This window comes from Carcharhinus amblyrhynchos, chromosome 3 (genome assembly GCF_965287045.1).
Source record: "Carcharhinus amblyrhynchos chromosome 3, sCarAmb.v2.hapA, whole genome shotgun sequence".
NCBI classification, from domain to species: Eukaryota; Metazoa; Chordata; class Chondrichthyes; order Carcharhiniformes; family Carcharhinidae; genus Carcharhinus; species Carcharhinus amblyrhynchos.
The window spans coordinates 17,792,814-17,820,249 of record NC_137326.1 but is presented as its reverse complement, the minus strand read 5'-3'; the positions used below and the strand labels follow the sequence as shown (position 1 = coordinate 17,820,249).

Sequence of the window (27,436 nt, the reverse complement as noted above, 5' to 3'; positions counted from 1 at the left end):
TGCCTTCTCTCTGGGCGGGATTTTCTGGCTACACTCACCCCAAGACCGAAAATCCCACCTGAGGTCAACACACCTTTGCATGTTCCTGACCCGCCTGCTATGATGGGAAAATTCCGCCTTTTGGTCTGCAGCTGTGTTTTAACTCACGAGCTCTCCAACTCTTCTTTGAGTCTGCCAGCCATATGGTTTTTTTCTTAACTTCCTTTTGGTACTGCTTCCAGGTTAAGGATTGCCAGGTCACATGGGTCAGTATTTCTTATTGCACAATAAAATTACAGTTGCTAGGGTGACCAGATGTCCTGGTTTTGCTTGGACAGTCTCGGATTTTATTAAATGTCCCAAAGTTTTGACAATTTCCTCAAAATTGTTCAAATATCCTGGATTTCAGTTTTTCCCTTTTCGGACAAACTTGAACTTTGCCAGTGGCAACAAGGCAGCAGCAACATATGAATGCAACTGGAATATAAAGCAAGAAGGTGCAGCAGAGCTGGAGACACACTCAAGGATGATTCACAGCAGAGCAGGTGTGCTCTCCAGGAGCTCTGTCTGGGCCACTCTCCTAAGTGTGGTGCTGACCATGTCTCTTCACAAACTTGAGCTAACTGATGGCTGAGGATGTGTGGCGGATGGTACAACTCCCAGTAAAAGTACCAATTTGCAGGGGTTGAGAAGAAACAGCTCAGTGCTACAGTGGAGCAGGTCACAATCACACAGACTCCCGTATCCCCTTAATGTGAAATTCCATATTACTGGGAGCTGGTCAATGTGTTTTGGAAATGTGGTCACCCTAACAACTGATCCCTTTGCGAATGATGCAAACTCTTAAAACTCCATCTCCAACATTCTTAAAAACAACTACAGATTCCACAGATCTTTAAAACAAATTACAAATGTTCCTTACTGTGCTGCTTTGAGGTCAAGGATCATCACACTGTCACTGTGACTGCTTTCAAATCCTAAAAGAATGTTGAAAACCCTTATTGGATCCTCCTTGTGATCCTGGAGAAGAAAAATGTTTTTCAAATCTGCTTTCATAACTATGACCTTTGGTAATTTTTTCATGTGCCCTCTCTGTGGTTCTAAAATTCCATTCCTTAAATAAATATCCTGTTCTCCATGACAACCATGGCCCAACAAATGTCTTACAAAAGTCTTAAAAAAGACTTTCTGACATCTCTATTCAGTCCATAATGTTCAGAGTTTGATTTTTATTACTGAACAAAGAAACATTCATGATCACAGCAATTTTACGTTACACCTTTTCTCCCACTTGAAATTTGGCATTCTTACATTTGTCCTGATGAGTGCAAGATGAAAAACTTTGGCAACATGTCTCTCTTCTCAGCAATATTCAATCTCTGTATCACTAAATTCCATTTATTTTTATGCTCTTTGTGTACCCTCTCTTTCATTTTTAGAGTTCTATTTATCTGTACTCTGTGATTCATTCATACTTATCTGCATGAAGTACTCTAACTACAGTAAGAGATTGACAACCTCTGTGTGAATGTAATATTGTACCATTTGCTATTTGATATCAAACATCTTGAATTTTTTAACCACCTAATTTGAAAGATGGTAGCAACTTGCTCAGTTGTTTCAATCTAATTTCATGTTTACTTTCTAATGGTGTTGGCCCATTTACAGATGAATTCAATTTTGAACGTGGTTCTGAAAAGTGAAAAAAAAAATCAGTGCAAGTGAAAATAATCTTGAATCCTCTATGCTTTAGATGGGAGTCACCTTTGGCATATTTGGGTTCTGAGTGCTCTCAAGTGGATCACATCACATCTAGGACTTTGCAAATAAACCAGAACCTGCTGCATTGTGGGCACATCCAGCTTTCCATTTAACACTCATTCCTATTAATTTGCATTCATTAATACTTAAGCACGTAAAAACTTATCCTAGGGCAGAGGCATATATTTGTTTGTTCAAAAGGCACATTCCAGAGGATGGTGTTTCAAGGAGCGTTTATTCTGTTCAATATTAAATTATTTTCATGTGAATAGCCAGAAGCTCCATTTTAAACATAAGCATAGGAAAAACAGGAACATTCTTTTCCAATATCCCTTTGAGTCTAGCATTGTGCACTAGGAAATTCCAGGCTCCTTGGGCTGGACAGTATTTGAAAATAAATTTACCTCATGACCAAAGTATTCAAACCCATGTTTATTACTACATTGCTAATTCAATTCAACCAAAACAAATATAACATACATTATTTCCTTTTCCAATTTCTTTGCAGGTCTCTCTTTATGAATTTTATTATTTTTAATTTACTTCAATCCAAAGCGCTCTACTGTAATCACCCCCAAACACTTTTTGTTAAAAAATATAACTGGTAGCATTTTCTTGGTGTACACTCAATAAGAAAACTAGCCTATGAAGTCATTCTGATGCTAGTTTTGCATGATCCTCCCTGGATTATGAGAACAATATTGAAGAAATGAATCCTCTGACTGGCTGAACACTAGTTCCAAAATCAATTTTAGCCAACCAAGGCCCAAAAAAAGACATCACTGGCATTACCAGGTATCAAACTTGTTATGGTTCTATTTTTGATAGCATTTTCATTTTCTAACTGTGTTGTATCCCACTAAGGTAATTGAAACAAGCAAGTTTTCATGCAAACAGCACATTATACCTGGTCTTCTGCTGCTGGAGGACTTTGAAAATACTACAACCTTTGAAACGTTGGCTGGTGATCCAATTGAAGTGAACAAGAAAGATAAGGTAGCATTTATCGTGCAATCTTTGATTTTGAATATTGTAAATTTGACTTATCATAGGAATAATTGCATATGTTTTAACATATGAAGTATTTCACTGTTAGATTAGGACTGTATGATTAATTAACTTCAAATAAAAACCCCGCTCAGTGTCTGCTAAATGAGGAGGCACTCAAAGATATAATCACCTCTGGCAGTCTCTAGTAATTCATGGAATCATAGAAACTGTACAGTGCAGAAGGACGCCATTTGGCCCATCAAGTTGCACTGACAACAATCCCACCCAGGCCCTATCCCCGTATCCCCACATATTTACCTGGTTAATGCCCCTGACACTAAGGGGCAATTTAGCATGGCCAACCACCTAACCCACACATCTTTGGACTGTGGGAGGAAACTAAACTGGAGCACACAGAGAAAACCCTCGCAGACACGGGAAGAATGTGCAAACTCCACACAAACGGTGACCCGAGACTGGAATTGAACCTGGGTCCCTGGTGCTGTGAGGCAGCAGTGCTAATCACTGTGCCACCCATGCCACCCTTATTTATTCCCAGCTGCAGGCTACCTCCTTCATGTCCCTTTACTCCAGTGCTCTTACGTTGTATAATACTTTGACTCCCTCTGTATCTGAACAGTTGTGATGTGGGTATGCCGGCGTTGGACTGGCGTAAACACAGTAAAAAGTCTGACAACACCAGGTTTTAGTCCAACCTATTTATTTGATAATATACTCACAAGCTTTCGGGGTTAGTCCCTTCGTCAGGTGAATGGAGAGTTCTGGCCTCAGACAGAGCATATAAAGCACAGACAGTTTAGAGATTACTGATTAGAATGCGAATCCTTACACCTAACCTGCTGTTCAAGACCTGAAGTGGCTGATAATGTGAGTGGAAGGAGCACTGATCACAGTTTAAAGAGATGTGTATTGTCTCCAGACAGTACAGTAAGTGAGGTTTTGCAAACCCAGGCAAGTCACAGGGGTTACAGATAGTGCGACATGAACCCAAGATCCCTGTTGAGACCGTCCTCATGTGTGCGGAACTTGGCTATCAGTCTCTGTTCAGCGACTCTGCGCTGTCGTGTGTCGTGAAGGCCGCCTTGGAGAATGCTTACCCGAAGGTCAGAGGCTGAATGCCCGTGACCACTGAAGTGTTCGCCAACAGGAAGGGAACAGTCTTGCCTGGTGACTGTCGAGCGATGTTCATTCATCCGTTGTCGTAGCGTCTGCATGGTCTCCCCAATGTACCATGCTTCGGGACATCCTTTCTTGCAACGTATCAGGTAGACAATGTTGGCCAAGTTGCAAGAGTATTTACCATGTACCTGGTGGATGGTATTCTCACGTGTGATGATGGTATCCATGTCGATGATCCGGCATGTCTTGCAGAGGTTGCTGTGGCAGGGTTGTGTGGTATTGTGGTCACTGTTCTCCTGAAGGCTGGGTAGTTTGCTGCGAACAATGGTCTGTTTGAGGTTGTGTGGTTGTCTGAAAGCAAGAAGTGGGGGTGTGGGGATAGCCCTGGCGAGATGTTCGTCTTCATCAATGATATGTTGAAGACTCCGGAGAAGATGTCGTAGCTTCTCCGTTCCGGGGAAGTACTGGACGACGAAGGGTACTCTGTCCACTGTGTCCTGTGTTTGCCTTCTGAGGAGATCGGTGCGGTTTTTCGCTGTGGCGCATCGGAACTGCCGATCTATGAGTCGAGCACCATATCCTGTTCTTATGAGGGCATCTTTCAGGGTCTGGAGGTGTCTGTCACGATCCTCCTCATCTGAGCAAATCCTGTGTATACGGAGGGCTTGTCCATAGGGAATGGCTTCTTTAACATGTTTAGGGTGGAAACTGGAGAAGTGGAGCATTGTGAGATTGTCTGTGGGCTTGCGGTACAGTGAGGTGCTGAGGTGACCGTCCTTAATGGAGATGCGTGTGTCCAAGAATGCAACTGATTCTGGGGAGTAGTCCATGGTGAGTCTGATGGTGGGGTGGAATTTGTTGATATCATCATATAGTTGTTTCAGTGATTGTTCACCATGAGGCCAAAGGAAGAAAATGTCATCGATGTATCTAGTGTACAGCATCAGTTGAAGATTCTGTGCAGTGAAGAAGTCTTGTTTGAACCTGTGCATGAAGATGTTGGCATATTGAGGTGCAAATTTGGTCCCCATGGCTGTTCCATGTGTCTGGATGAAAAACTGGTTGTTGAAGGTGAAGACATTGTGGTCCAGGATAAAGCGGATGAGTTGTAAAATTGCATCTGGAAACTGGCAGTTGTCAGCATTGAGTACTGACCCCACAACATCCCCCACAACGATGGCATTGCTGCGACTGCCTCAGTACTCAATGCTGACAACTGCCAGTTTCCAGATGCAATTTTACAACTCATCCGCTTTATCCTGGACCACAATGTCTTCACCTTCAACAACCAGTTTTTCATCCAGACACATGGAACAGCCATGGGGACCAAATTTGCACCTCAATATGCCAACATCTTCATGCACAGGTTCGAACAAGACTTCTTCACTGCACAGAATCTTCAACCGATGCTGTACACTAGATACATCGATGACATTTTCTTCCTTTGGCCTCATGGTGAACAATCACTGAAACAACTATATGATGATATCAACAAATTCCACCCCACCATCAGACTCACCATGGACTATTCCCCAGAATCAGTTGCATTCTTGGACACACGCATCTCCATTAAGGACGGTCACCTCAGCACCTCACTGTACCGCAAGCCCACAGACAATCTCACAATGCTCCACTTCTCCAGTTTCCACCCTAAACATGTTAAAGAAGCCATTCCCTATGGACAAGCCCTCCGTATACACAGGATTTGCTCAGATGAGGAGGATCGTGACAGACACCTCCAGACCCTGAAAGATGCCCTCATAAGAACAGGATATGGTGCTCGACTCATAGATCGGCAGTTCCGATGCGCCACAGCGAAAAACCGCACCGATCTCCTCAGAAGGCAAACACAGGACACAGTGGACAGAATACCCTTCGTCGTCCAGTACTTCCCCGGAGCGGAGAAGCTACGACATCTTCTCCGGAGTCTTCAACATATCATTGATGAAGACGAACATCTCGCCAGGGCTATCCCCACACCCCCACTTCTTGCTTTCAGACAACCACACAACCTCAAACAGACCATTGTTCGCAGCAAACTACCCAGCCTTCAGGAGAACAGTGACCACAATACCACACAACCCTGCCACAGCAACCTCTGCAAGACATGCCGGATCATCGACATGGATACCATCATCACACGTGAGAATACCATCCACCAGGTACATGGTAAATACTCTTGCAACTTGGCCAACATTGTCTACCTGATACGTTGCAAGAAAGGATGTCCCGAAGCATGGTACATTGGGGAGACCATGCAGACGCTACGACAACGGATGAATGAACATCGCTCGACAGTCACCAGGCAAGACTGTTCCCTTCCTGTTGGCGAACACTTCAGTGGTCACGGGCATTCAGCCTCTGACCTTCGGGTAAGCATTCTCCAAGGCGGCCTTCACGACACACGACAGCGCAGAGTCGCTGAACAGAGACTGATAGCCAAGTTCCGCACACATGAGGACGGTCTCAACAGGGATCTTGGGTTCATGTCGCACTATCTGTAACCCCCGTGACTTGCCTGGGTTTGCAAAACCTCACTTACTGTACTGTCTGGAGACAATACACATCTCTTTAAACTGTGATCAGTGCTCCTTCCACTCACATTATCAGCCACTTCAGGTCTTGAACAGCAGATTGGTGTAAGGATTCGCATTCTAATCAGTAATCTCTAAACTGTCTGTGCTTTATATGCTCTGTCTGAGGCCAGAACTCTCCATTCACCTGACGAAGGGACTAACCCCGAAAGCTTGTGAGTATATTATCAAATAAATCAGTTGGACTAAAACCTGGTGTTGTCAGACTTTTTACTCTGAACGGTTGTACAGCTGAGTAACACAATAGCAGATTACTGTCTTCAGGTGTGTCTCTAGACTAATGTTAGGATTAGAAACTTCAAGGTATGCAATTGGAGGAACCAATTTGCTTACTGATGTTACTTCCTCACTTCTCTGTGTAAAGCACTTCCAGCTTCTATTTCAAAATAAAACATATCACATCGTGAGGGGCAACAAAGCTGCATCAAATGGCATCATTCACACGATTGACCAGTTTTTATCCGGAAATGTTGAAAATCTAGGTGATCCGCAGGTAAGTGTCAAACTAAATCTATATTATTGTGTATTAAGCTAATTCATTTTAATTTACTTTTCCCCTTTTGTCCAATTTGTTATTCATTTTGCACATATTTTTCCCTGGCTTCTAACCTTGGGGGTAATTCTGTCTATTGCCCAAATGTGTGAGATGACACGTGCATAATCTGAAATAAAACAGGAAATCCTGGAAAAACTCAACAGGTCCGGCAGCATCTGTGGAGAGCAAAACAGTTGTCATTTTGAGTCCAAGTGAGCTGAAGAACAAAGAACAAAGAAAATTACAGCATAGGAACAGGCCCTTCAGTCCTCCAAGCCTGCACTGACTTAACAGGCAGCATGGTTGGTGCTCCCTACCCTTCTGGGTAGGAAACTCCCTACCCTTTCAGGGACCATATCCCTCTATTCCCATCCTATTCATGTACTTGTCAAGATGCCCCTTAAAAGTCATTACCATATCCGCTTCCACTACCTCCCCCAGCAATGAGTTCCAGGTACCCACTACTCTCTTGAGTAAAAAATCTGCCTCGTACATTTCCTTTAAGCCTTGCCCCTCCCACCTTAAACCTATGGCCCCTAGTAATTGACTCTTCCACCCTGGGGAAAAGCTTCTGATTATCCACTCTGTCCATGCCTCTCATAATCTTGTAGACTTCTATCAGGTCTCCCCTCAACCTCCGTCGCTCCAGTGAGAACAAACCAAGTTTCTCCAATTTTTCCTCAAAGCTAATGCCCTCCATACCAAGCAACATCCTGGTAAATCTTTTCTGTACCCCCTCCAAAGCCTCCACATCCTTCTGGTAGTGTGGCAACCAGAATTGAACACTATATTCCAAGTGCGGCCTAACTAATGTTCTATAAAGCTTCAACATGACTTGCTAATTTTTAAACTCAATGCCCCGGCTGATAAAGGCAAATATGCCGAATGCCTTCTTGATTACCTTCTGCACTTGCATTGCCACTTTCAGTGACCTGTGTACTTGTACACCCAGATCCCTTTGCCTATCAATACTCTTAAGGGTTCTGCCATTTACTGTATATTTCCTATCATTATTAGACCTTCCAAAATGCATTACCTCACATTTGTCCAGATTAAACTTCATCTGCCATTTCTCTACCCAAGTCTCCAACCAATCTATATCCTGCTGTATCCTTTGATGATCCTCATCATTATCCGCAAATCCACCAATCTTTGTGTCGTCCGCAAACTTTCTAATCAATCCAGTTACATTTTTGTCCAAATCATTTATATATATTACAAACAGCAAAGGTCCCAGCAATGATCCCTGAGGGACACCGCTTGTCACAGCCCTCCATTCAGAAACGTATCCTTCCACTACCACCCTCTGTCTTCTTTGACTGAGCTAGTTTTGTATCCACCTTGCCAGCTCACATCTGATCCCATGTGACTTCACCTTTTGCACCAGTCTGCCATGAGGGACCTTGTCAAAGGCCTTACTGAAGTCCATGTAGACAACATCCACTGCCTTACCCTCATCAATCATCTTCGTTACTTACTCGAAAAATTCGATCGAGTTCATGAGACATGACCTCCCCTTCACAAAATGATGTTGCCTCTCACTAATACATCCAGTTATTTACAAGTGGGAATAAATCGTGTTTCGAAGACTCCTCTCCAATCATTTCCCTACCACTGACATAATTATTCTCTGACTAAATTATTCTCCCCTGAATCTGGTTTCCAATGGGGGTACCATAAACATAAACATAAGAAATAGGAGCAGGAGTAGGCCATCTAGCCCTTCGAGCCTGCCCCGCCACTCAATAAGATCATGGCTGATCTGTCGTGGCTCAATTCCACACTCCCGCCCTCTCCCCATAACCCTTAATCCCCTCTCTTATCAAAAACCCATCAACCCGCGTCTTAAAAATATTTAGCGAGGCTTCAACGGGCAGAGAATTCCAGAGATTCACCACTTGAGTGAAGAAGTTCCTCCTCAACTCCGTTCTAAACCGCCCCCCCTTTATCTTGAGGCTGTGCCCCCTAGTCCTACTGTCCTTTCTGAGCGGGAAGAGTCTCTCCACCTCTATCCTATCCATCCCATTCATCATCTTATACATCTCAATGAGATCTCCCCTCATTCTTCTAAACTCTAACGAGTACAAGCCTAATTTATTCAGCCTCTCCTCATAGCTCAACCCCCTCAACTCCGGCATCAGCCTAGTAAACCTCCTCTGCACTCCCTCCAAGGCCAAAATATCCTTGCGTAAGTACGGCGCCCAAAACTGCACACAGTACTCCAGCTGCGGCCTCACCAATGCCCTATACAGCTGCAGCAAGACCTCCCTACTTTTACATTCAATCGCCCTCGCAATGAAGGCCAGCATCCCATTCGCCTTCCTGATCACCTGCTGCACCTGCAAGCTGGGTTTTTGCGACTCATGCACAAGGACCCCGAGGTCCTTCTGCACCGTCGCCTGCTGCAGTTTTTCACCACGTAAGTAATAATCCTTCCTACCATTATTCCTACCAAAGTGGACCACCTCGCACTTGCGAACATTAAATTCCATTTGCCATTTCCTGGCCCATTCGCCCAGCCTATCTAGATCCTTCTGTAGACTCTCCACACCCTCCGCACAATTTGCCTTTCCTCCAATCTTGGTGTCATCAGCAAATTTCGACACCATACACTCGGTTCCCTCCTCCAGATCATCTATATAAATGGTAAATAGCTGAGGCCCCAGCACCGACCTCTGAGGCACTCCATTAGTCACCATCCGCCAATCCGAATAGCACCCATTGACCCCCACTCTCTGCCTCCTATTTGACAACCAATCCTCTATCCACGCTAACACCCTACCCCCAACTCCCTGTCCCCTGACCTTCTGCAGTAACCTCCTGTGAGGTACCTTGTCAAACGCCTTCTGAAAATCCAGAAAGACCACATCCACCGGCTCTCCTCTATCCACCGCCCTAGACACATCCTCATAGAACTCCAGTAAATTTGTCAGACACGACTTCCCTTTAACGAAACCGTGCTGCGTCTGCTCTATCAAGCAATTCCTCTCAAGATGCCTCGCTATTTCCTCCTTGATGACGGATTCTAACATAAGCATAGACACGGGTCAAGGGAGGTGTAGGAAAAATGCTTTAAGATGGCGGTGCGGGCTTTTTGGGCCGAAGGGCCTGTTTCCTGTGCTGTGTTGTTCTTTGTTCTTTGTTCTTTGTAAGCCTTACAGGCCTGTAATTACCTGGATTATTCCTGCTATCCTCCTTAAATAAGGGAACAATATTGGATATTCTCCAATCCTCTGGGACCTCCCCTGTAAAAAGTCTGACAACACCAGGTTTTAGTCCAACCGATTTATTTGATAATAGACTCACAAGCTTTCGGGGTTAGTCCCTTCGTCAGGTGAATGGAGAGTAGAACTCTCCATTCTCCCCGAAAGCTTGTGAGTCTATTATCAAATAAATCGGTTGGACTAAAACCTGGTGTTGTCAGACTTTTTACTGTGTTTACGCCAGTCCAACGCCGGCATACCCACATCATGACCTCCCCTGTAGCCAGAGAGGATACGAAGATTTCTCTCAAGGCTCCAGCAATTTCCTCTCTTGCCTTTCTCAGTCTTCTGGGGTATATCCCATCAGGCCCTGAGGACTTGTCTACCTTAATGTTTCTCAAAAACCCAATTCCTCCTCCTTTATGATCTCAACATGACTATCTACACATCCTTTCCCAGACTCATTATCCACCAAGTCCTTCTCTTTGGTGAATACTGACGCAAAATACTCATTTAATACCTCACTCATTTCCTCTGGCTCCATGCATAGATTCTGTCCCTTGTCTGTGAGTAAGCCAACCCTCTCTCTGGCTACCCTCTTGCTCTTTATATATGTATAAAAAGCCTTGGGATTTTCCTTAATCCTGCAGGCCAATGCTTTTTCATGGTCCCTTTTAGCCCTTCTTACCCCTTGCTTAAGTTTTTTTCTACTTTCCTTGTATTCCACACTTGCTTCGTGTGTTCCCAGCCTCCTAGTTTTGACAAATGCTTCCTTTCTTTCTTTGACTAGGCTCACAGTATCTCTCATTATCCAAGGTTCCCAAAACTTGCCATACTTATCCTTCTCCCTTACAGGAATGTGCCGGTCCTGAATCCCTATCAACTTACACTTGAAAGCCTCCCACATGCCAGATGTTGATTTGCCTTCAAACATCTGTTCCCAATCTACATTCTTCAGTTCCTGCCTAATATTGTTGTAATTAGCCTTCACCCAATTTAGCACCTTAGCTTAAGGACTACACTTATCTTTATCCATCAATACCTTAAAGCTTACTGAGTTGTGGTCACTGTTCCCGAATGCTCTCCTATTGAAACGTTGACCTCCTGGCTGGGCTCTTTCCCCAATACTGGGTCCAGTATGGCCCGTTCCCTAGTTGGACTATCTACATACTGTTTCAAGAGGCCCTCCTGGATGCTCCTTACAAACTCTGCCCCATCCACCCCCCCCCGCACTAAGTGAGGAGGGGGTCGAAATTAGGTAAACTTTTTGAGGTTTATTTAGTGTGATTTTACTTATGGTTGGAAGATTTGCATCTAATTCTGCATACTTTCCAAAGTGCTTCCAGCAAAACAAGCACTGACCAAGGTTGCAAAATCTATAATTTTTGAACAAGTTTACAAATTTAGTACAGATGATTTGAAACACCTTTCCTCCCAGGACTGGCTGCACTATATATTTCATTTTACAGGTCAAACTTAGTGGAATAGTCTTGCACCTAGTGCTGGTTATTATCTGGAAGCACACTTAAAAAAAATTCTCAAAATAATATAAATCACTGCTGTGCTCTGTATTTTTATATGTGTGCAAGCTATAATTATAATGCTTGTAAAAATATAATTTTATGGTTTTTCTATCAAACCACAATAGCCACCAGTGCCGCTATTTTCTCAAAAGACTAAGGAAATTTGGCATGTCAGCTACGACTCTCACCAACCTTTACAGATGCACCATAGGAAGCATTCTTTCTGGTTATATCACAGCTTGATATGGCTGCTGCTCTGCCCAAGACTGCAAGAAACTACAAAAGGTTGTGAGTGTAGCCTAATCTATCACGCAAACTAACCTACCATCCATTGACTGTGTCTACACTTTCTGCTGCCTCGACACAGCAGCCAGCATAATTAAGGACCACACGCACCCTGGACATTCTCTCTTCCACCTTCTTCCGTCAGGCAAAAGATACAAAAGTCTGAGGTCATGTACCAACCGATTCAAAAACAGGTTCTCCCTACTTCCATTAGACTTTCCAATGGACCTACCTTGCATTAAGTTGATCTTTCTTTACACCCTAGCTATGACTGTAACACTACATTCTGCACTCGTTTCTTTCTCTGTGAAGGGTATGCTTTGTCTGTATAGTGTGCAAGAAACAATACTTTTCATTGTATACTAATACATGTGACAATAATAAATCAAATCAAAATCAGATCAAAATCACATTTGAGTACAGTATTCACAAGACCAGCAAAAATACGCAGAGCTCCTGCAGGCCACCCACATTGAGATGTTTTGTACAGGATTATCCAGAGGAATGAGGGTAGTATGAGCTGATTAGGATTAACAGAGGTTCACCGCACTAAGCCTACATGTGAACCTGTTTGAAGGAAGCAAATATCATTGACCTGGCTGACATGATGCAATATCCACACTTTCTCCATGATGGCATTTCTTTGCATCGTTTACTTATTACCTGGGAGCAGAGCAACATCCTTTGCAGTGAAGATGCTTTCATTGGATAGTCATCACATTGGCAGGGATTCTCACTAAACAGTCCTTGAGAAGCTGTTAACCAAGATTCTTGCTCTAGTTAATTGATAGACATAATCTATCTTTAAATCAAATCACATCTTTATTAGAAAAATGTTAAAAAAACTTTAAATACTTCCGACTGTTACAAGACTGACTCACTCACACTGTTTCACAATTAAATGCTTCTATTTCCCTATAAATCAACAATAATAAGTTTAAAAACATTGATTTTAACTACTTATCTAATTGATCTATAGCAGTGTCTCCTGCCACTCATTGTGGCCAGGCATGGAGAGAGTTCCTTTTCCCCTTCTCTGATTCTGTTCTTCAAAACCTCAATTTTTTTTTGAGACTTGCTGAAACACATGCAATTCTACAGTAGACATTGATCATAGACATATCATCCCAATTGGTTGATTGTAGGCTGTCTGACCTTAGGCAGTGTCCAAAGTTATCTGAGCATTTAAAATCAGCCTTCTGGCTCCACTTGTACCTGTTTTCTGTCTGTTTGATTGATTAGAGTGACTGTCTTTTCAGGAATCCTGCTCATGATAAATTTGTCATTGTCCAGTATCTTGTTGACTTTATCACCGATTGTAAAATCAAAGACATGCGTCGCAAGTAAACAGAACAGTGCATATACCCAGCCTGGAACTAAAATCTCTGTCCTGAAGATTGCCACATTTCCCATCAGGCATAGTAATACCCTTTTCTTTACTTGGCCATTTTGTATTGGACAATAGCTCACTTGGCTACAAAACATTCAACCACTGTCAATACATAGATCATATTTCATTATTATTTACAGTGCAGACATCACTGGTGAGACTGGTGTTTAGTTGTCCTTGAGGTGCGGTGGTGAACCTGACTCTCTTGTTTGAGATTAGTGAGGGGATGCCCAAGTTAAAGAATATCATGAATTACACTGCATAAGTGTACAAAATGCATATTTGAGGAAAAACATTTCTACGGCATCATGATAAAAATGTACGATGACAAAAATGAAGTGAACAGATGTTGTTGAATGCTATTTAGGCCTTTAAATTAATGTGTGATATTAATGTACTAATTCATTTCTATTAAAATCCAGTCTGCTGTTTTTCAGGAGGCATTAATCCTGTTTTTATCTAAGCTAGTGTGTTTAATACTTTTGCTTTCAAATGTTATATTCATTTTGCATTCAGAATATTGGGGGCAATTCTCCCAAAATGGCTGAATTCACAGGAAAACTGTTTTAAATCCTGACTATTTTGTCAGTTCAGCTTCTCACCTGCATCTCCGCACTCAGTGAGGTCCCAGTCGTAAATCTCATTAAAAACCCAGGAGGTTGGGGCCTATTCACGCTGGAGTCTGACAGTTCTGGAACTCTGTGCATGCACTGTGGTCCTGATCTGACAGACTCCCCGTTTGCTGGCCAGCTTGATCACTGGCCAGGCCGGGACCCCCATAGTGCTGCTCCCCCAGCCACCCCCAGGAATGAAGCATTCCTGGTGGGGTGGGAGATTCAACTGGGACCTGCAAGTTCCCGATAATGAACTGATAAACGTATTTAAAATATATTTTTAAAAGATTTAAATTACTTACCTGCCTTCCTACCGGTTTCCAGGGTGGTCTGACTGTTGACTGTTCGTTGGTTGTGGGAGATGCCCATGCGTTCCCAGCGCATGCACAAATCCTGGTTCAAGGCCAGCAACCTGCATTTCCCACCTCGACCTGCCAGAAAAGTTGGGGGTCGCAATGGGACAATCGAGGCCATTATTTCCATCCTTGTTATGCCAGAGAAGGAATTCAATTCCTGTTTGTTCCAGGGGCTCAATTTTCTGCACATTAAAAAAAAAGCTACCCTTTAGTAGTCACTGGGGATTTATAGTTGAATTTTTCTCAATTTGTATTTACAAAGCAAGGCATTGCCTCACATTCTTTCCTGAGCTTCATGCTTTCTTATGCCATTATATTTTTTGTTACTCACACTGATTGATAAATAATATAGCTGAACCTTACAATTTTGTTTTCCATTAAACAGAAAACTATTGCTGATATTCTTGCAACTGGACAGCTGTTTAGTAGGTTCGAAACCATTCTCGAGGTTAGTAAATTAAAAATACTTGACCCCTTTGAAATTTAAAACCTAACTGTATTTAATCTTTCGGGCTTCTGTTCAATGAACTCATCGGGAATACAAGTTACTTTAGTGTTGACGTGCTTGTGAAGCTGTTAGCTTTACTGCAGGTTCATGTTTCATTCAATTGTAGAACCATTTCAAGATGTAGTTTTAAGGACATGAATCATGACTTTGTAGTTGAGCATCACATCTTTGTTTCAACCTAGAGAAAGCCCAGCAGAGTCTAGCAAGTGAAAAATCTCTTGGTTGATTTGTCACACTCAAAATTGCTGGCAGCTTCTGGGGGCAACTTTCACATCACTGTTCCTGTTCACTTCCAAAAAATGTGGCAGAAACCCACTACTTTGCTTCGGATGGTGACACATTGATACTGTACTTGCCTGTGTGTAGACTTTGTGTCACCATTTCAGTAAGATGCCTAAAAGCTTCATGCCCAACACAGAAATCCTAATGAGTTTTCTGCATGTGTATTGAATCCAGAGAAAGTTGCAGTCAAACAGGAAGCAGATCATGTGTTTTAAATTTGGATGTTGGCTGAAATGATTTTTATCACCCTGACCCGTTTTCCAACCTCTGCAACTCCTCCTATAAGAAAAACATTTTCTTATGAAAAAATGAACCTTGGCTGCGAAGTGACAAAATCCATAAAATCTGGCACTTCTAAAGCAGCCTTTGCAGCAGCCAGTGAATGTAAAATAAGCTTTGTGGTACTTCAAGCAGTGACTCGGTTGAATTCTGGCAAGTGTACGTTTTCCAAAGCTCCAAAATCCCAGCTGAAATGTCACCTTTGTATCAATGGTGGTCCCATTCCTTGTTTATTTTCTGTCTGAGTTTATTTTCTAAATTACAATGGAAGGAGTAACTCTGTGGAATAGGTTGGTTGATGGGAATTGACTGAGCAGATGGCAAAGCACCAATATTCACTTAAAATTGAGCAGTTGTCATTACGACTGCAAACTCAATAAAATCAACATTAATGGTAAATAACAATGGACAACTCTGATAAAGAAGTTGCACGCTAATTATTATCCAAGAGCATTTTACCTAATTTTGCAGGGGATTCTGTGTGTTGGCTGTAGTCTTAACCAAGGCAACTTCCTGCTACATAAATTTTAAAAAATGCTCGTAAAATTGTGTTCTTTGTGTACATAAATTATTTTCAGATAAAGATTCTGGGCAGAATTTTTCTTTTTTCTTGCATGTGTGGCAGTGGGTGGGAAAAGGAGTGTTGAAGCCGCCAACCCCAATAACAGTTTTCTCCGTTGTATTCCTCAGGATTAGTTGAAAGAAATTGGAGGGGCGGGTCCCACAACAAGACTGTCCCACAAGCTTTTAAAGAACAGCGCACCATTTTTAAAGGCTGTCCCAGTGCACAAAAATAAAAATAGAATGCCCCACCCCCCCCACCCCCACACAACACCCTCTCTGCACTGCATAACAGAGGGCATTGCCAGGGCAGTGCCAGGGGGCAGTGCCCCAACATTGTCCATGCATGACTCTCTCCTCCTGAGCGATGCACTCACTTGAGTTCCTCCAAGAGAGCTGTCCGCCAGGTGCACACTGTGGGAGACCAGTCATTATTCATGTTGACATGCCCTCACATTGAGTTGAATGGATAACCTGAAAGGGAGACAGCGGGGTGGGGGGAGAGAATTGGGCTGGGGGGTTGGGATTATCAGACACATAGGCCTGATAATTACATTCCCATTTATTATAATGAAGTTCCTAGTGTTGAACATTGGGCTTTTTTGTTACTTCACATTGGTGGCGATAGGGCTTCCTACTGGCGTAAAACACGATTTGGGCCTCTCAAGATTTCCCATTCCTGTCACTAAACCCTCCCGAGAACAATGGGAGTGGCAAATACTGGCCACTGTATTTGATCTTAAGTCAGAGCTTTGCTCAATTATAATGCAATGTGGCGTACATTTGGAATTTTTATAGACCTTTAAGGAATGATAAATAATTGTTTAATTTTGTGACAGAATTGTGACCTCCCTTTAATACTGGATGGCTCTGGGCCTTATACAGTCTTTGTGCCAAGTAACAATGCAGTGGACAAACTGAGAGATGGAACACTATTCTATATGTTTGGTGAGGTAGGTGCACAACTAAAATTAGTAAGAATAATACTCATTAAATATTCAGATTTTTAATGTAGAATAATGTTCTGCTTTTCCAGTAACTTCTTGGCTGGGATTTTACAGGCTCGCCCCTGCCCATTGATGGATCACACCCAATTTCCTGGCTCTCGTGATTTGACAAGAGCTGGATTTCTGGCGAGGTCAGCCTCTCACTGGAATTGGGCGAGAGGCTGAATAAGTTACTTAAATATATTACAATGCTCACTTAACTGGCATCAGCGAGCCAGACGCTCAATCATCTGGGCTCACTTGCCTTTATGGCCTCGACGGGAAATGTTCTCTCCAGTGAGGAAAACATCTACTCCACATGAACAGGGAACAGTGATGATGCCCTCACTGGTAAAAGCAGAGGCCATTGAGGCCCCCTGGAAGCCAAGGGCAAGTGGGTGCCCCTTGGGCAGTGCCAGCCTGGCACCTTGATAATGCCCACCAGGCACCTTGACAATGCCTGGTGGGCAGTGACCCTTACAGCATGATACCATTGGTCACTACAACAGATCCTATGTTATCATTGGTTACTTTCTAACAACTACTTCCCTCTGCATCTTTTTTTGTAGGATAATTTTGTTCTCCATTTTATAAACTGCTTTCTCTTGCTCTTTTGGTCTCATTGAGCTGTACATCAAATGCTGACTAAAGAACAAGCACTCTGTTCTCAAGGCTCTCTCTTTCCTCATTTTAGTCTAAAAGTATAAGATCAATAATGCATCAACATTCCACCAATCCAGAGCGCCCGACAGAATTCAGAAACTCACACTGCATGGAATCATGGCAAACTCAAGTAATGTCACATCCCAACTTTACAATTTTATATACCAATGAACTTTGCCACTGCTGCACTCTGTCAGCCTGCAGTATAACATGTAGGCCTGGATTTTCATGCCTCTACCTGAACATAACTGTGCTGGGGATTTAAAAATAGTGGATAGGATTTTTCAGACCATGGGTTAAGGGTGCAGATAATGAGCCCACACTGAGCAATCCCGCCTTTGCCGACTCCATTGCAAGGGTGGGCATTTCGGACACCACTCCTATTTTTATGGAGTTGGGCTCGTTTTGGCAGGAGATGTGGTTTGTGGCATGTCAGAGGAGTTATAAGCATCAGGGTGACCTCTGTCCCAAGTGGGAAAGCAAGAAAAGCAGCCACATGCTCTTCAAATTCTTTCATTGGCAGGCTTTGAAATGCAAACAAAATATATTTCCAGTTTCAGTAATTAGATACTGTATTGTAAGTTAGATTTATTCTTACTACAGATTGATTCTAGGTCCACAAGATAAGTGGATAACTGGATCACCATTATGTATGTTGACATGAATCACAGTGGAGAAAGTGCCAAAAAAAACAAAACTGTAGCTGGAAAACTGCTTTAGTTATGCTTTGGACTGAGATTTAAATGTTCAGTGATCTTTAACTTTGAAAAAAATGGCCCTGCTGAACATTAAAAAAATCTAAGCACTTGATACACTCCATCGATTGACATGCAATCTACTTCGAAATGGAAACGAAATTGTAGTTGCAGTTTTAAAGAAATGGATCATCTGGTGTTTCAGTTTCAGTGGATTCCATTGTTGACATTTCCCAGGATTTGTTTTGCTATTATGAATGCTTAACTGAGTTTCAAAAGATCCAGAATCCTCTGAGTGAAGAAATTTCTCCTGATTTTGGTAGTGAGTGGATAATGGGTAGGGGTATTGTGTTCACATTTTAATTATAGCTTTAAGAGCTCTTAAAAGGTTATCTGTCTTCTGTGTTATAAGCGCATGTACTTGTTTAGTTGTTGACCACTTGAGTAAATCACAATTTCTGAATGGATTTTTGGATCAGAGACTTTTCAGCATGAATTGTCTTTGAATATTACAGCTCCAATAGATTATTGAGAGTTTTTTAAATGCTCATTTCAATCATTTTCTGAGGTTAGCCATAGAGGATACTGGAAGAATGACTATGGAAGAAAGGTGGGATTGAATGGAGGGGGCATGAGGAAATGGGGATTGTGGGGTTCATGGAAGGGGCATGGGGAGCGTGATGACATGGAAGTGGTATGAGGTATTAGGCAATGGAGGTAGCATGGGGGCACACAGTTTGCATGTGGGTAAGAGGGCATGGAGGGACCATGTGGGTTTGAAGGTTTGAGTGCTTAACATTCTTAATCAAAACTTGGACCAGGCAGCAAGCCTGACTCCATTCCTCCCCGTCTACTTGGAATGAAATTATGGCAGCAGGAACTCTTCTCTACATAGAAACTCGGAGTTTGGCCCCTTGAGCCTGCTCTGCCATTCAATATAATCATGGTGGATCATGTATCTTAACACTATACTCCCCATATCCATTAACAACTATTTATCTAGACATTTATCGATTTCCTTCTTAAATATATTCAGTGACTTAGCCTCCACAGCCTTCTGTGGTGGAGAATTCACCAAGCTTTGAGTGAACAAATTTCTCCTCATTCAGCCCTAAAGGGCCTACCAATATCCTGAGACTGCAACCCCTTGTTCTAGGATTCTCAACCAGAATAAACAACACCTCTGCATCCAGTCAGTTCAGCTCTGTCAGAATTTTGTACATTTCAATTAGGTCCTCTTTCATTCATCTAAATTCCAGTGATTACAGGTCCAATCGACCCAATCTTTCCTCACATAGCAATCCTGCTATCCCAGGAATCTGTCTGATGAACCTTTGCTGCACTGCCTCTATGGCACGCATTTCTTTTTATAGATAAGGAGACCAATACTGCACACAAATCAACAGTTTTGGTCTCACCAAGGCCCTGTACAGCTGCACTAAGACATCCTTGCTTCTGTACTCAAATTCTCTTGCAATGAAGGCCAATAAACCATTTGCCTTCCTAAATGCTTGCTGTACCTGCATGCTTGCTTTCAGAGTCTGATGTACTAGGACACCCAGGTCCTGTACAGCAACATTTCCCAATCTATCATCATTTCAATAATACTTTGCCATTCTGTATCTCAATCTGAAGTGGATGACTTTGCATTTATCCAACTTGCACTGCATCTACCATGTATTTGCCTTCTCACTCAACTTTTTAGTGGGTCTTAACTTACGGATTGTGAATCTTAACATCCTCTTCGCCACTCACATTTTCACCAAGCTTTGTGACATCAGCAACTTTGGAAATATTACTTTTGGTTCCTTCAATGTGAATAGCTGGGCCCAAGTACTGATCCCTGTGGGATCCCACCAGTCACCAGCTATCATTTTGAAAAAGATTCATTTATTCCTACTCACTGTTTCCCGTTTGCAAACCAATTTTCAGTCCATGCGATATGTTAACCTAGACCCTTATTTAGGAAAATTGCCATGTTTAGTGAATGTGGTTTCTCTTCCCCTTTTCCCTACATGTTGTATAAAAACCCTCCAGTTCAATGGGATTTAATGATTCTATTGTTTGATGTATCAATGGCTATGACCTTGGAAGAAACCTTTATGTTCTGACTTGTTAGATTATGAATCAGCCTCTGAATCCATCAACTCTTTCACACCATTCTCCAAGAGAAGGCTGATACACAACATTCCTCTCTTTTCTAACTTGCCATTTGCAAGCATTTTACACAGCAAACTATCTTATTATTAAGAACACAGATGGCAGTCCCTGGACTGAGAGATTGAGAGACTGCGGCAGCAAGTTCCAAAGTTTTAAAAAGAAGTCCTCAACCTGTTTAGAAGATATGTTAAAATGTTTTAAGGATGGCCACTTGGACTTCAAGGGTGCTGAATCTTGCTGTGAAATTGACAAAAACAGCACAGCAATGGAAGAAAAGCAGGGACTCTCCAAATGGCCAGAGAAAGGAAAGCTGCAGAGATTGTTTAGAGAGCTTTCAGGGGTAAAAAAGGTGAAGTTTTAAAAGGTTCAAATGAGGACCTGCCAGGTTTGTGCCAAAACTTCTAAAGCACATAGAGAGAGCTGGCAGCTGCTGACAGTTTTTAAAAAAGTTGACAGTCTTAAAGAGGTAATGCATTTAAAGTGGTTATACACTCAATGTAGCAGTACATTTAAAGCAGCAACCACAACAAGGAACAGAGGGTAATGGATAGGAAATTGGAATAGACCCCAGATAGACAACAACTCTCTCAAAAAGGTCTATAATTAATGAAGACCTCAAAGAAAAGGCAATCCAGAACTTCAGAAGAGGAAATAAGGCCGCAAGGAAAAAGAAATGCTGGACCTTAGAGGAGGCAATAATACCTCAGGGAAGGGGCAACTAAAGCTCTCAGAAAGAGGTCAGTGAAAGACGCCAGGAGGGCAATGAAAAATTCTAAAAGGAGGTCAGTAATGAAAGATCCCAGAAGGAGGACAACAAAAGACACTAAATGACCAAATGAAGGACAACAAGAGAATTGCAGAATGGAAACCAGTCAACATTTCATCGAAGACAGACCTAATCAACAGTGAAGCCAAAAGGGTTTGGATGAAGTTAAGACAAATAGAAATAAAATTTCCATTTGTGAAATGTATATGTCCAGCAAGAACATGGTGGATTCACCAAGGAAGAAATGCAGAAATTAAAGACCTCAAAAGAAATTGGGAACTATTGAACATGAAAGAGGAATCAACAAAAAGAATTAAAGCTCCAGAGAGATATTAAAATGACAAGATGAAATGACTGCTAACAAACTTGGAAAAGAAAAGTTGCAAATATTTACAAAATCAAGTTAAGAAGGAGAATTTAATGAGATAATGGAGAATAATCTGAACTCCATGAGAAAGCAAGGACAAAATAAGAACAAATCCAGCGAAGAGTTGAATCAGGAGAATAAGAGTTTGAAGAAGGAAGTTTGACAATGAGACATTAACTGGAGGTAAAAAAAACTTTGCAATTGAAAGCAGAATCAGCAATTCAGACAGAGAAAGAAACAGAGTTAACGGGCACAATTCCCTGAAATCTTCAGCTGGCTGGCAGGGATCCCGATGCCCCAGTGAATGGGGTGCCGGCCAAAATTTGGAATTCCTGATGAGCCTGAGCGCTCTTAGGATTCACCTGACCAACTCATGTGTTTAGTTAGAATTTGGGCATGAGTAACTTAGTTTTGAAGATTGTATAAAAGAGTTAAAAGGGGAGGGATGTGGTGATTATGATGATTGTCTCTTAAAGGCAACACAGCAGAAGAGGGTTACCCTGCATTGTATCAATTCACTCAACTATTTTCCCAATTCATTTTGTGTGGGACCATTCATAGGATAATTGATGGGACATCACTCTTGTGTGTCTTGGGCAGCCTGTACATACAAGGAGTGAACCATGTGGATTAATTCTATCGCATACACCACAAGGCAGCTTGTTATCATATGAAAGTCCAACAAACATTTTTGAACTTGCTTTTGAGCAGGGCTGTGAGGTCATGTTTGCTGGAGAGTCCAATGTCCAAGTTATTATACAATATTGGCTGACTTGTAGATTTACAGTAAGTTGATTTCTGTCAGTTGAAAATAGTGGAAAATGGGGAAAGCAGAGACCAGCAATAATTGTTACAAGTGAAAGTAGGATCTAAATGATCCTATGCTTATTTGCAAGATAAGAAAAGCAATGAACTAATCTGGTGAATCACCAGTTAGCTGTTGAACTTCTATCTAGTTCATGCTTCTATGTAAACTCTGCATTTTTGTTTTCTTTAAAATAAGGGTCGGCCAAAACTTCAAGAGCTTGTGAAACATCATATCTTTGCATCTGGCAGTGTAAGTAGCTTTCTTCTTTAAAATGTTCATGGAAATGTCAAAGGAAAAAAATCAAGCATTAGAAATATTGAACCCTGGATTCAAGGGTTATATGTTTTAACATTGGTCAAATTTGACCTTTGAGTTTTCCACACCCACAGGATGAGTTTGCCAGCATCTTGCTAAGATATCAAAATTGAACACAGTATAGCTACATCTTGGAAGGCAGGGCTGTTGTTGACCTACAAATACATACTTGGTTAGCCAATTGATGCTAATGATGACTGTCAAGCATTCTACAGATTAGACTTGGCGGCAGTCCGACATGAATATGGAAAAGGCTAAGAAGATCAATTACTGCTGAAAATGTTTAAAAAAACACACTATTCCTCACAGTATTTTGATTGCTGCACAATGTACTGAATCCACAAAGCTTTTCCATAACCTATTGCTTATTTTTCTAGTTGCCAGCAGACAGATTATCAACTTTGCCGCGAATCATGACAAAGGCTAACCAGATAATATCCATCAATGTTACCATTAATGTAAGTACAACATCTGAGCAGACAGAGACAAGGAAGTAATGCATTCTTATGGTCATAAAGAAAAGACCACAGATTACAGGAAACATGTTTTTGATTTTCAAATGGTGCTCCATACAATAGTTATAAATCTCACTTGACTTTACTTCTTTAAAAGCCGTAAGAATATTTTTTTCTTTAAGTATTCTTCAAAACTGATTTATGTGAATCACTTTGTGATATTTCGTAAAGTCATGAGGCAATTCCATAAACTTGTAAGGCACTTTGTGGATGTAAAGCTTCCATTCTGAACTATTTTCACCACTGCATTAGGCTATCTTTATTTAATGCAAATCACTATAGTATTCTGGTTTGTGGAACTAGCACGATTTGCTAACTAAGGATACTGCGAAGATGTTCAAATGATCAAAGCGCTTTTTATCTGAAGCTTCTATCTTTTATAAAAAACAGTTTATTTCACATAATGTTGCCTATTAGTTTTCACAAGTTTAATTTTGCCATTGAGAAATTATTTGCTGAAATAAACAAATGTGCAATTCTATTCTATTACATCCAGTTTTGAAGATACAATTACAAAATGACAGAAATTTAAGCTTTTTTTTAAAGAAACCCAATTGAAACAGGGCATTGTGCTTTGGCAGTGTAAAAGAGCTAATAGCGAAGATGTGACTCACCCATTGAAGTCATGGAAATAAACAAAGGGTTGGATTGCCACACCCCCGCGTGTTTTGCGGCAGCAACCTGCCATTGGCTGGTGGTGGGATCTTTTGGCCCCGCCACTGTCAGTGGGGTTTCCTGTTGCTTGCACCCTCCGCCAACAGGGAACCTATGGCCAAGGACTGTCATCGGCAAGACTGGAAGATCCAGCTGGTGGGAATGGCTGGAAAATCCTACCAAAGTTCATTAAAAGAACTATAAGGAAGGAATTCTAGATCTTAGGGGCTTGGCAGTTGAGGCATAGCCACCAATGTTTGTTTGCTTAGAATTAGAGATCAGAATTGGAGGAGTGGAGCTATCTGAGAGAGCTGTAGGATTGAAGGAGGTTACATACATAGGGAGTGATAAGGTCATGGAGGGATTTGAAAGTTGAGGGATTCAGAGTTGAGAAACTTTTTCACTCAAAGGGTGGTGAATCTCTGGAATTCTCTGCCTGTTGAAGTGGTGGAGGCTACTTTGCTAAATATATTTAAGTCACGGGTAGATAGGTTTTTGATAGACAAGGGAATTAAGGGTTATGGGGAGAAAGCGGGAAAGTGGAACTGATCCACTTCAGGTCAGCCATGATCTTATTGAATAAGCTCGAAGGACTAGATGACCTACTCCTGCTCCTATTTCTTATGTTTTTATGTTCTTATGAAAAGAGTGATGCGAACGTTAAAAAGGAAGCATTGTTTAACTGGGAGCAATACAGATGAGGGTTGATAGGTGAACAGGACTTGATGTGCATTGGAAAATCAGCAACAGAGATTTGCATGGCCTCAAGCTTAAGAGGGCATAAGACAGAACGCCAGCCAGGCCTACATTACAAGAGTAAATTTAGAAGTTATAAAAGGCATGGATCCGGAATTAGCAGGTGAATGGAAACAGAGGTACAATTAGGTGATATGCAGAAGTGGTCTGAGTGAGACAAAGATATGTGGTTGGAAGCTCAACTAAGTTTTATACCTCAGGTGATCCTCAAACTGTTGTCAAGGGAGTGGTGGAGTTGATTAACAGAATTTTTAGAATGTGACTCAAAGTTAATGGCTTCATTATTTCAAATCTTTAATTGGAAGAAATAGTTGTTTGTCTAGTGCTGAATATTAGGTAAGCAATATAACAATTTAGAGTTGTTGAGAGTTGTGATGGTGAAGTAGGGCTGGCTGTCTTCAGCGTACATATGAAAATGATACCGTGTTTGAATAATTTTGTTGGAGTACTGCATGCAAATGAGAAATACAAGGTGCTGAGGATAGATGGATCCTTGCATGGCCAACATAGGTAACAGTGCGGGAATGGGAAAATAAACTATTTGTAGGCGATTCTTTAACTATGAGTGGATAGCTGAATTTTATTAGTCCTATATTTTATAGATTGTTGGAGCAATGTCAAATATTAATTCTGGAGCATAAAAAGTAGCGAGTATTTCAAATGGTTTTAAAATTAGGAAAAGAAAAATGTTAGGCAATTGGAGCACAATAATGCTTTTAGTTGGAAAATTCTGGCTGGAGAAAAGCTACGACATAATGAGTTGGGCAAAAATCGAGAAATTAACATGAAGCAATGTCATCCAAATTCGAGCATGAATTTGACTGAATAAAATCCTCTTCTGTCTTTTCACAGGGGCAGATTGTGTTAGGCGACAAAGGAGTTCCTTTATATAAAAGAGATATTGTTGCCTCAAATGGCATCATTCACACTTTGGATGGCATTCTTATTCCTCCTTCAATACTCCCCATCTTGCCAAAAAGATGTAATGAAATCCACTATCGCATAATAACGGTAAAACCAAGTAACCTTACAATGGTAATAGTAGCTCGATGATTTTGTACAGTTGGCAATCATTCATTTTGCTTGAAGTACTTATTAATGCAATTGGTTTACTTGCATTTATTTGTTAATGGGAATATTAAGCAAAGTAGCCAGGATTACTATAATGATGTAACGTGTATTAATACATGCAATACAATGAATACCTTTACCTGATGACGCAGTTCATTGTACAAACTGTTCCCATGGGATTGAAGTGCATTTTGATTTCAATCCATTAAAGGATACTAGTCTAATGCATCATATTAAGACAGTCCCCATGATTGAAGCAAAACAGGAATCTGTGTATGTGAAGCAAAATGAAAATTGTGGTTTTGGACCACTATGATTAGAAACATAAAAGACAGAAGCAGGAGTTGGCCATTTGGCCCTTTGAGTCTGCTACGCTATCCACCTTGTTCATTGTTGATCATCAAATTCAATACCCTGTTCCTGCCTTACCCCCATATCCCTTAATCCATTTAGCTCCAAGAGTTATATCTAATTTTTTCTTGAAATAACACAATGTTTTGGCCTCAATTACTATCTGTGGTAGTGAATTCCACACATTCACCACTCACTAGATGAACAAATTTCTCCTCACCTCTGTCCTAAAAGCTTTACCCCTTATTCTCAAACTGTGACGCCGAGATCTGGACTCCCTCACCATCGGGAACATTTTTTCGGAAGCTACCCTGTCTAACCCTGTTAGAATTTATAAGTTTCTATGAGATCCCCTCACACTCTTCTAAACACCAATGAATACAATCCTAACCAACTTAGTATCCTTCATATGACATTAAATTAATTAGTTTGGATATCTAAGCCTAAATCTGCGTTCACATATATCTGATATCTAGCAGGAGCAGGACTGATCCTCCTGACACTACAGTGGCCCCTGAATGTGACTGCCAGCCTGTGATCACACTTTCTGCCATTCCTCTTTGCCTTCAACACCTTATCCCACTTTCCAAGATTAGCTGAGAAGAACTGCAGGGTGAGGCATGTATTCAGGAGCGCTTTAGGCGAGCCTCAGGCCCCTGCTTCAGACAATTGCTGAACATGCTTCCAAAAATGGACCATAAATTTTTTACCCTCGCAGATCCACCAATCCCACTACCACTGACCAAAATGCCCACACCTTTCCAATGTGCATTGGCTGCTGTTGGTTTGAGGCATCACAACATCCACCCCATGAGGTAAGACCTAGATTTTACCATTGGCCTCCAACTAATTTTGCTGCTTTAACCTTCTATGTTCTTTAGGCTCCCTGTGGAGACTGTTCCTCGTTGAATGATAGCCACTGCCCAGATGGAAGCACGCCAATGGTAACTGAACATTTCAATTATTCTGACACACAATGCATATTGAGTTATAGTTCTAATTTAACTCAGTTGTTCCTCTGAGTAAATCACCAACCACAAGAGAATCTCAAGCTCTTTATGAGTACAGAGGCCTTAAGCTCACTGACAACTATCATTGTATAAAACATGTGCTGAATTTCTTGTTACGATCCAGTTAAGGACCATTGGCATCTAAATAGAAATCCAAAATCCTCCTTCAAACCCATTGAATTATGCTTCACTTTTTTTTAACAAAACACAGATTTTATTGAATATGGAACAAATCAAACAATGCAAATGCAAGTTAGTAAATGCTGTAAGTATAGCTTACAGTAACGTATGTTAGGCACTCATGTTTACTTCTTACTTC

General features: G+C 41.5%; 1 protein-coding gene across 2 annotated transcripts in view; it reads left to right on the top strand.

The window, feature by feature from the left end:
* stab1 (stabilin 1) overlaps positions 1–27,436 on the top strand; it is a 217,287-nt gene that overhangs the window by 48,275 nt on the left and 141,576 nt on the right. For both annotated transcript variants that reach the window (XM_080181778.1, XM_080181779.1), the window contains 8 exons: positions 2,605–2,736; positions 6,829–6,957; positions 14,756–14,818; positions 16,840–16,953; positions 22,641–22,694; positions 23,138–23,218; positions 25,538–25,696; positions 26,989–27,051. In XM_080181778.1, coding sequence (XP_080037904.1) covers positions 2,605–2,736; positions 6,829–6,957; positions 14,756–14,818; positions 16,840–16,953; positions 22,641–22,694; positions 23,138–23,218; positions 25,538–25,696; positions 26,989–27,051 — 795 coding nt within the window. The remainder of the gene's footprint in view (positions 1–2,604; positions 2,737–6,828; positions 6,958–14,755; positions 14,819–16,839; positions 16,954–22,640; positions 22,695–23,137; positions 23,219–25,537; positions 25,697–26,988; positions 27,052–27,436) is intronic.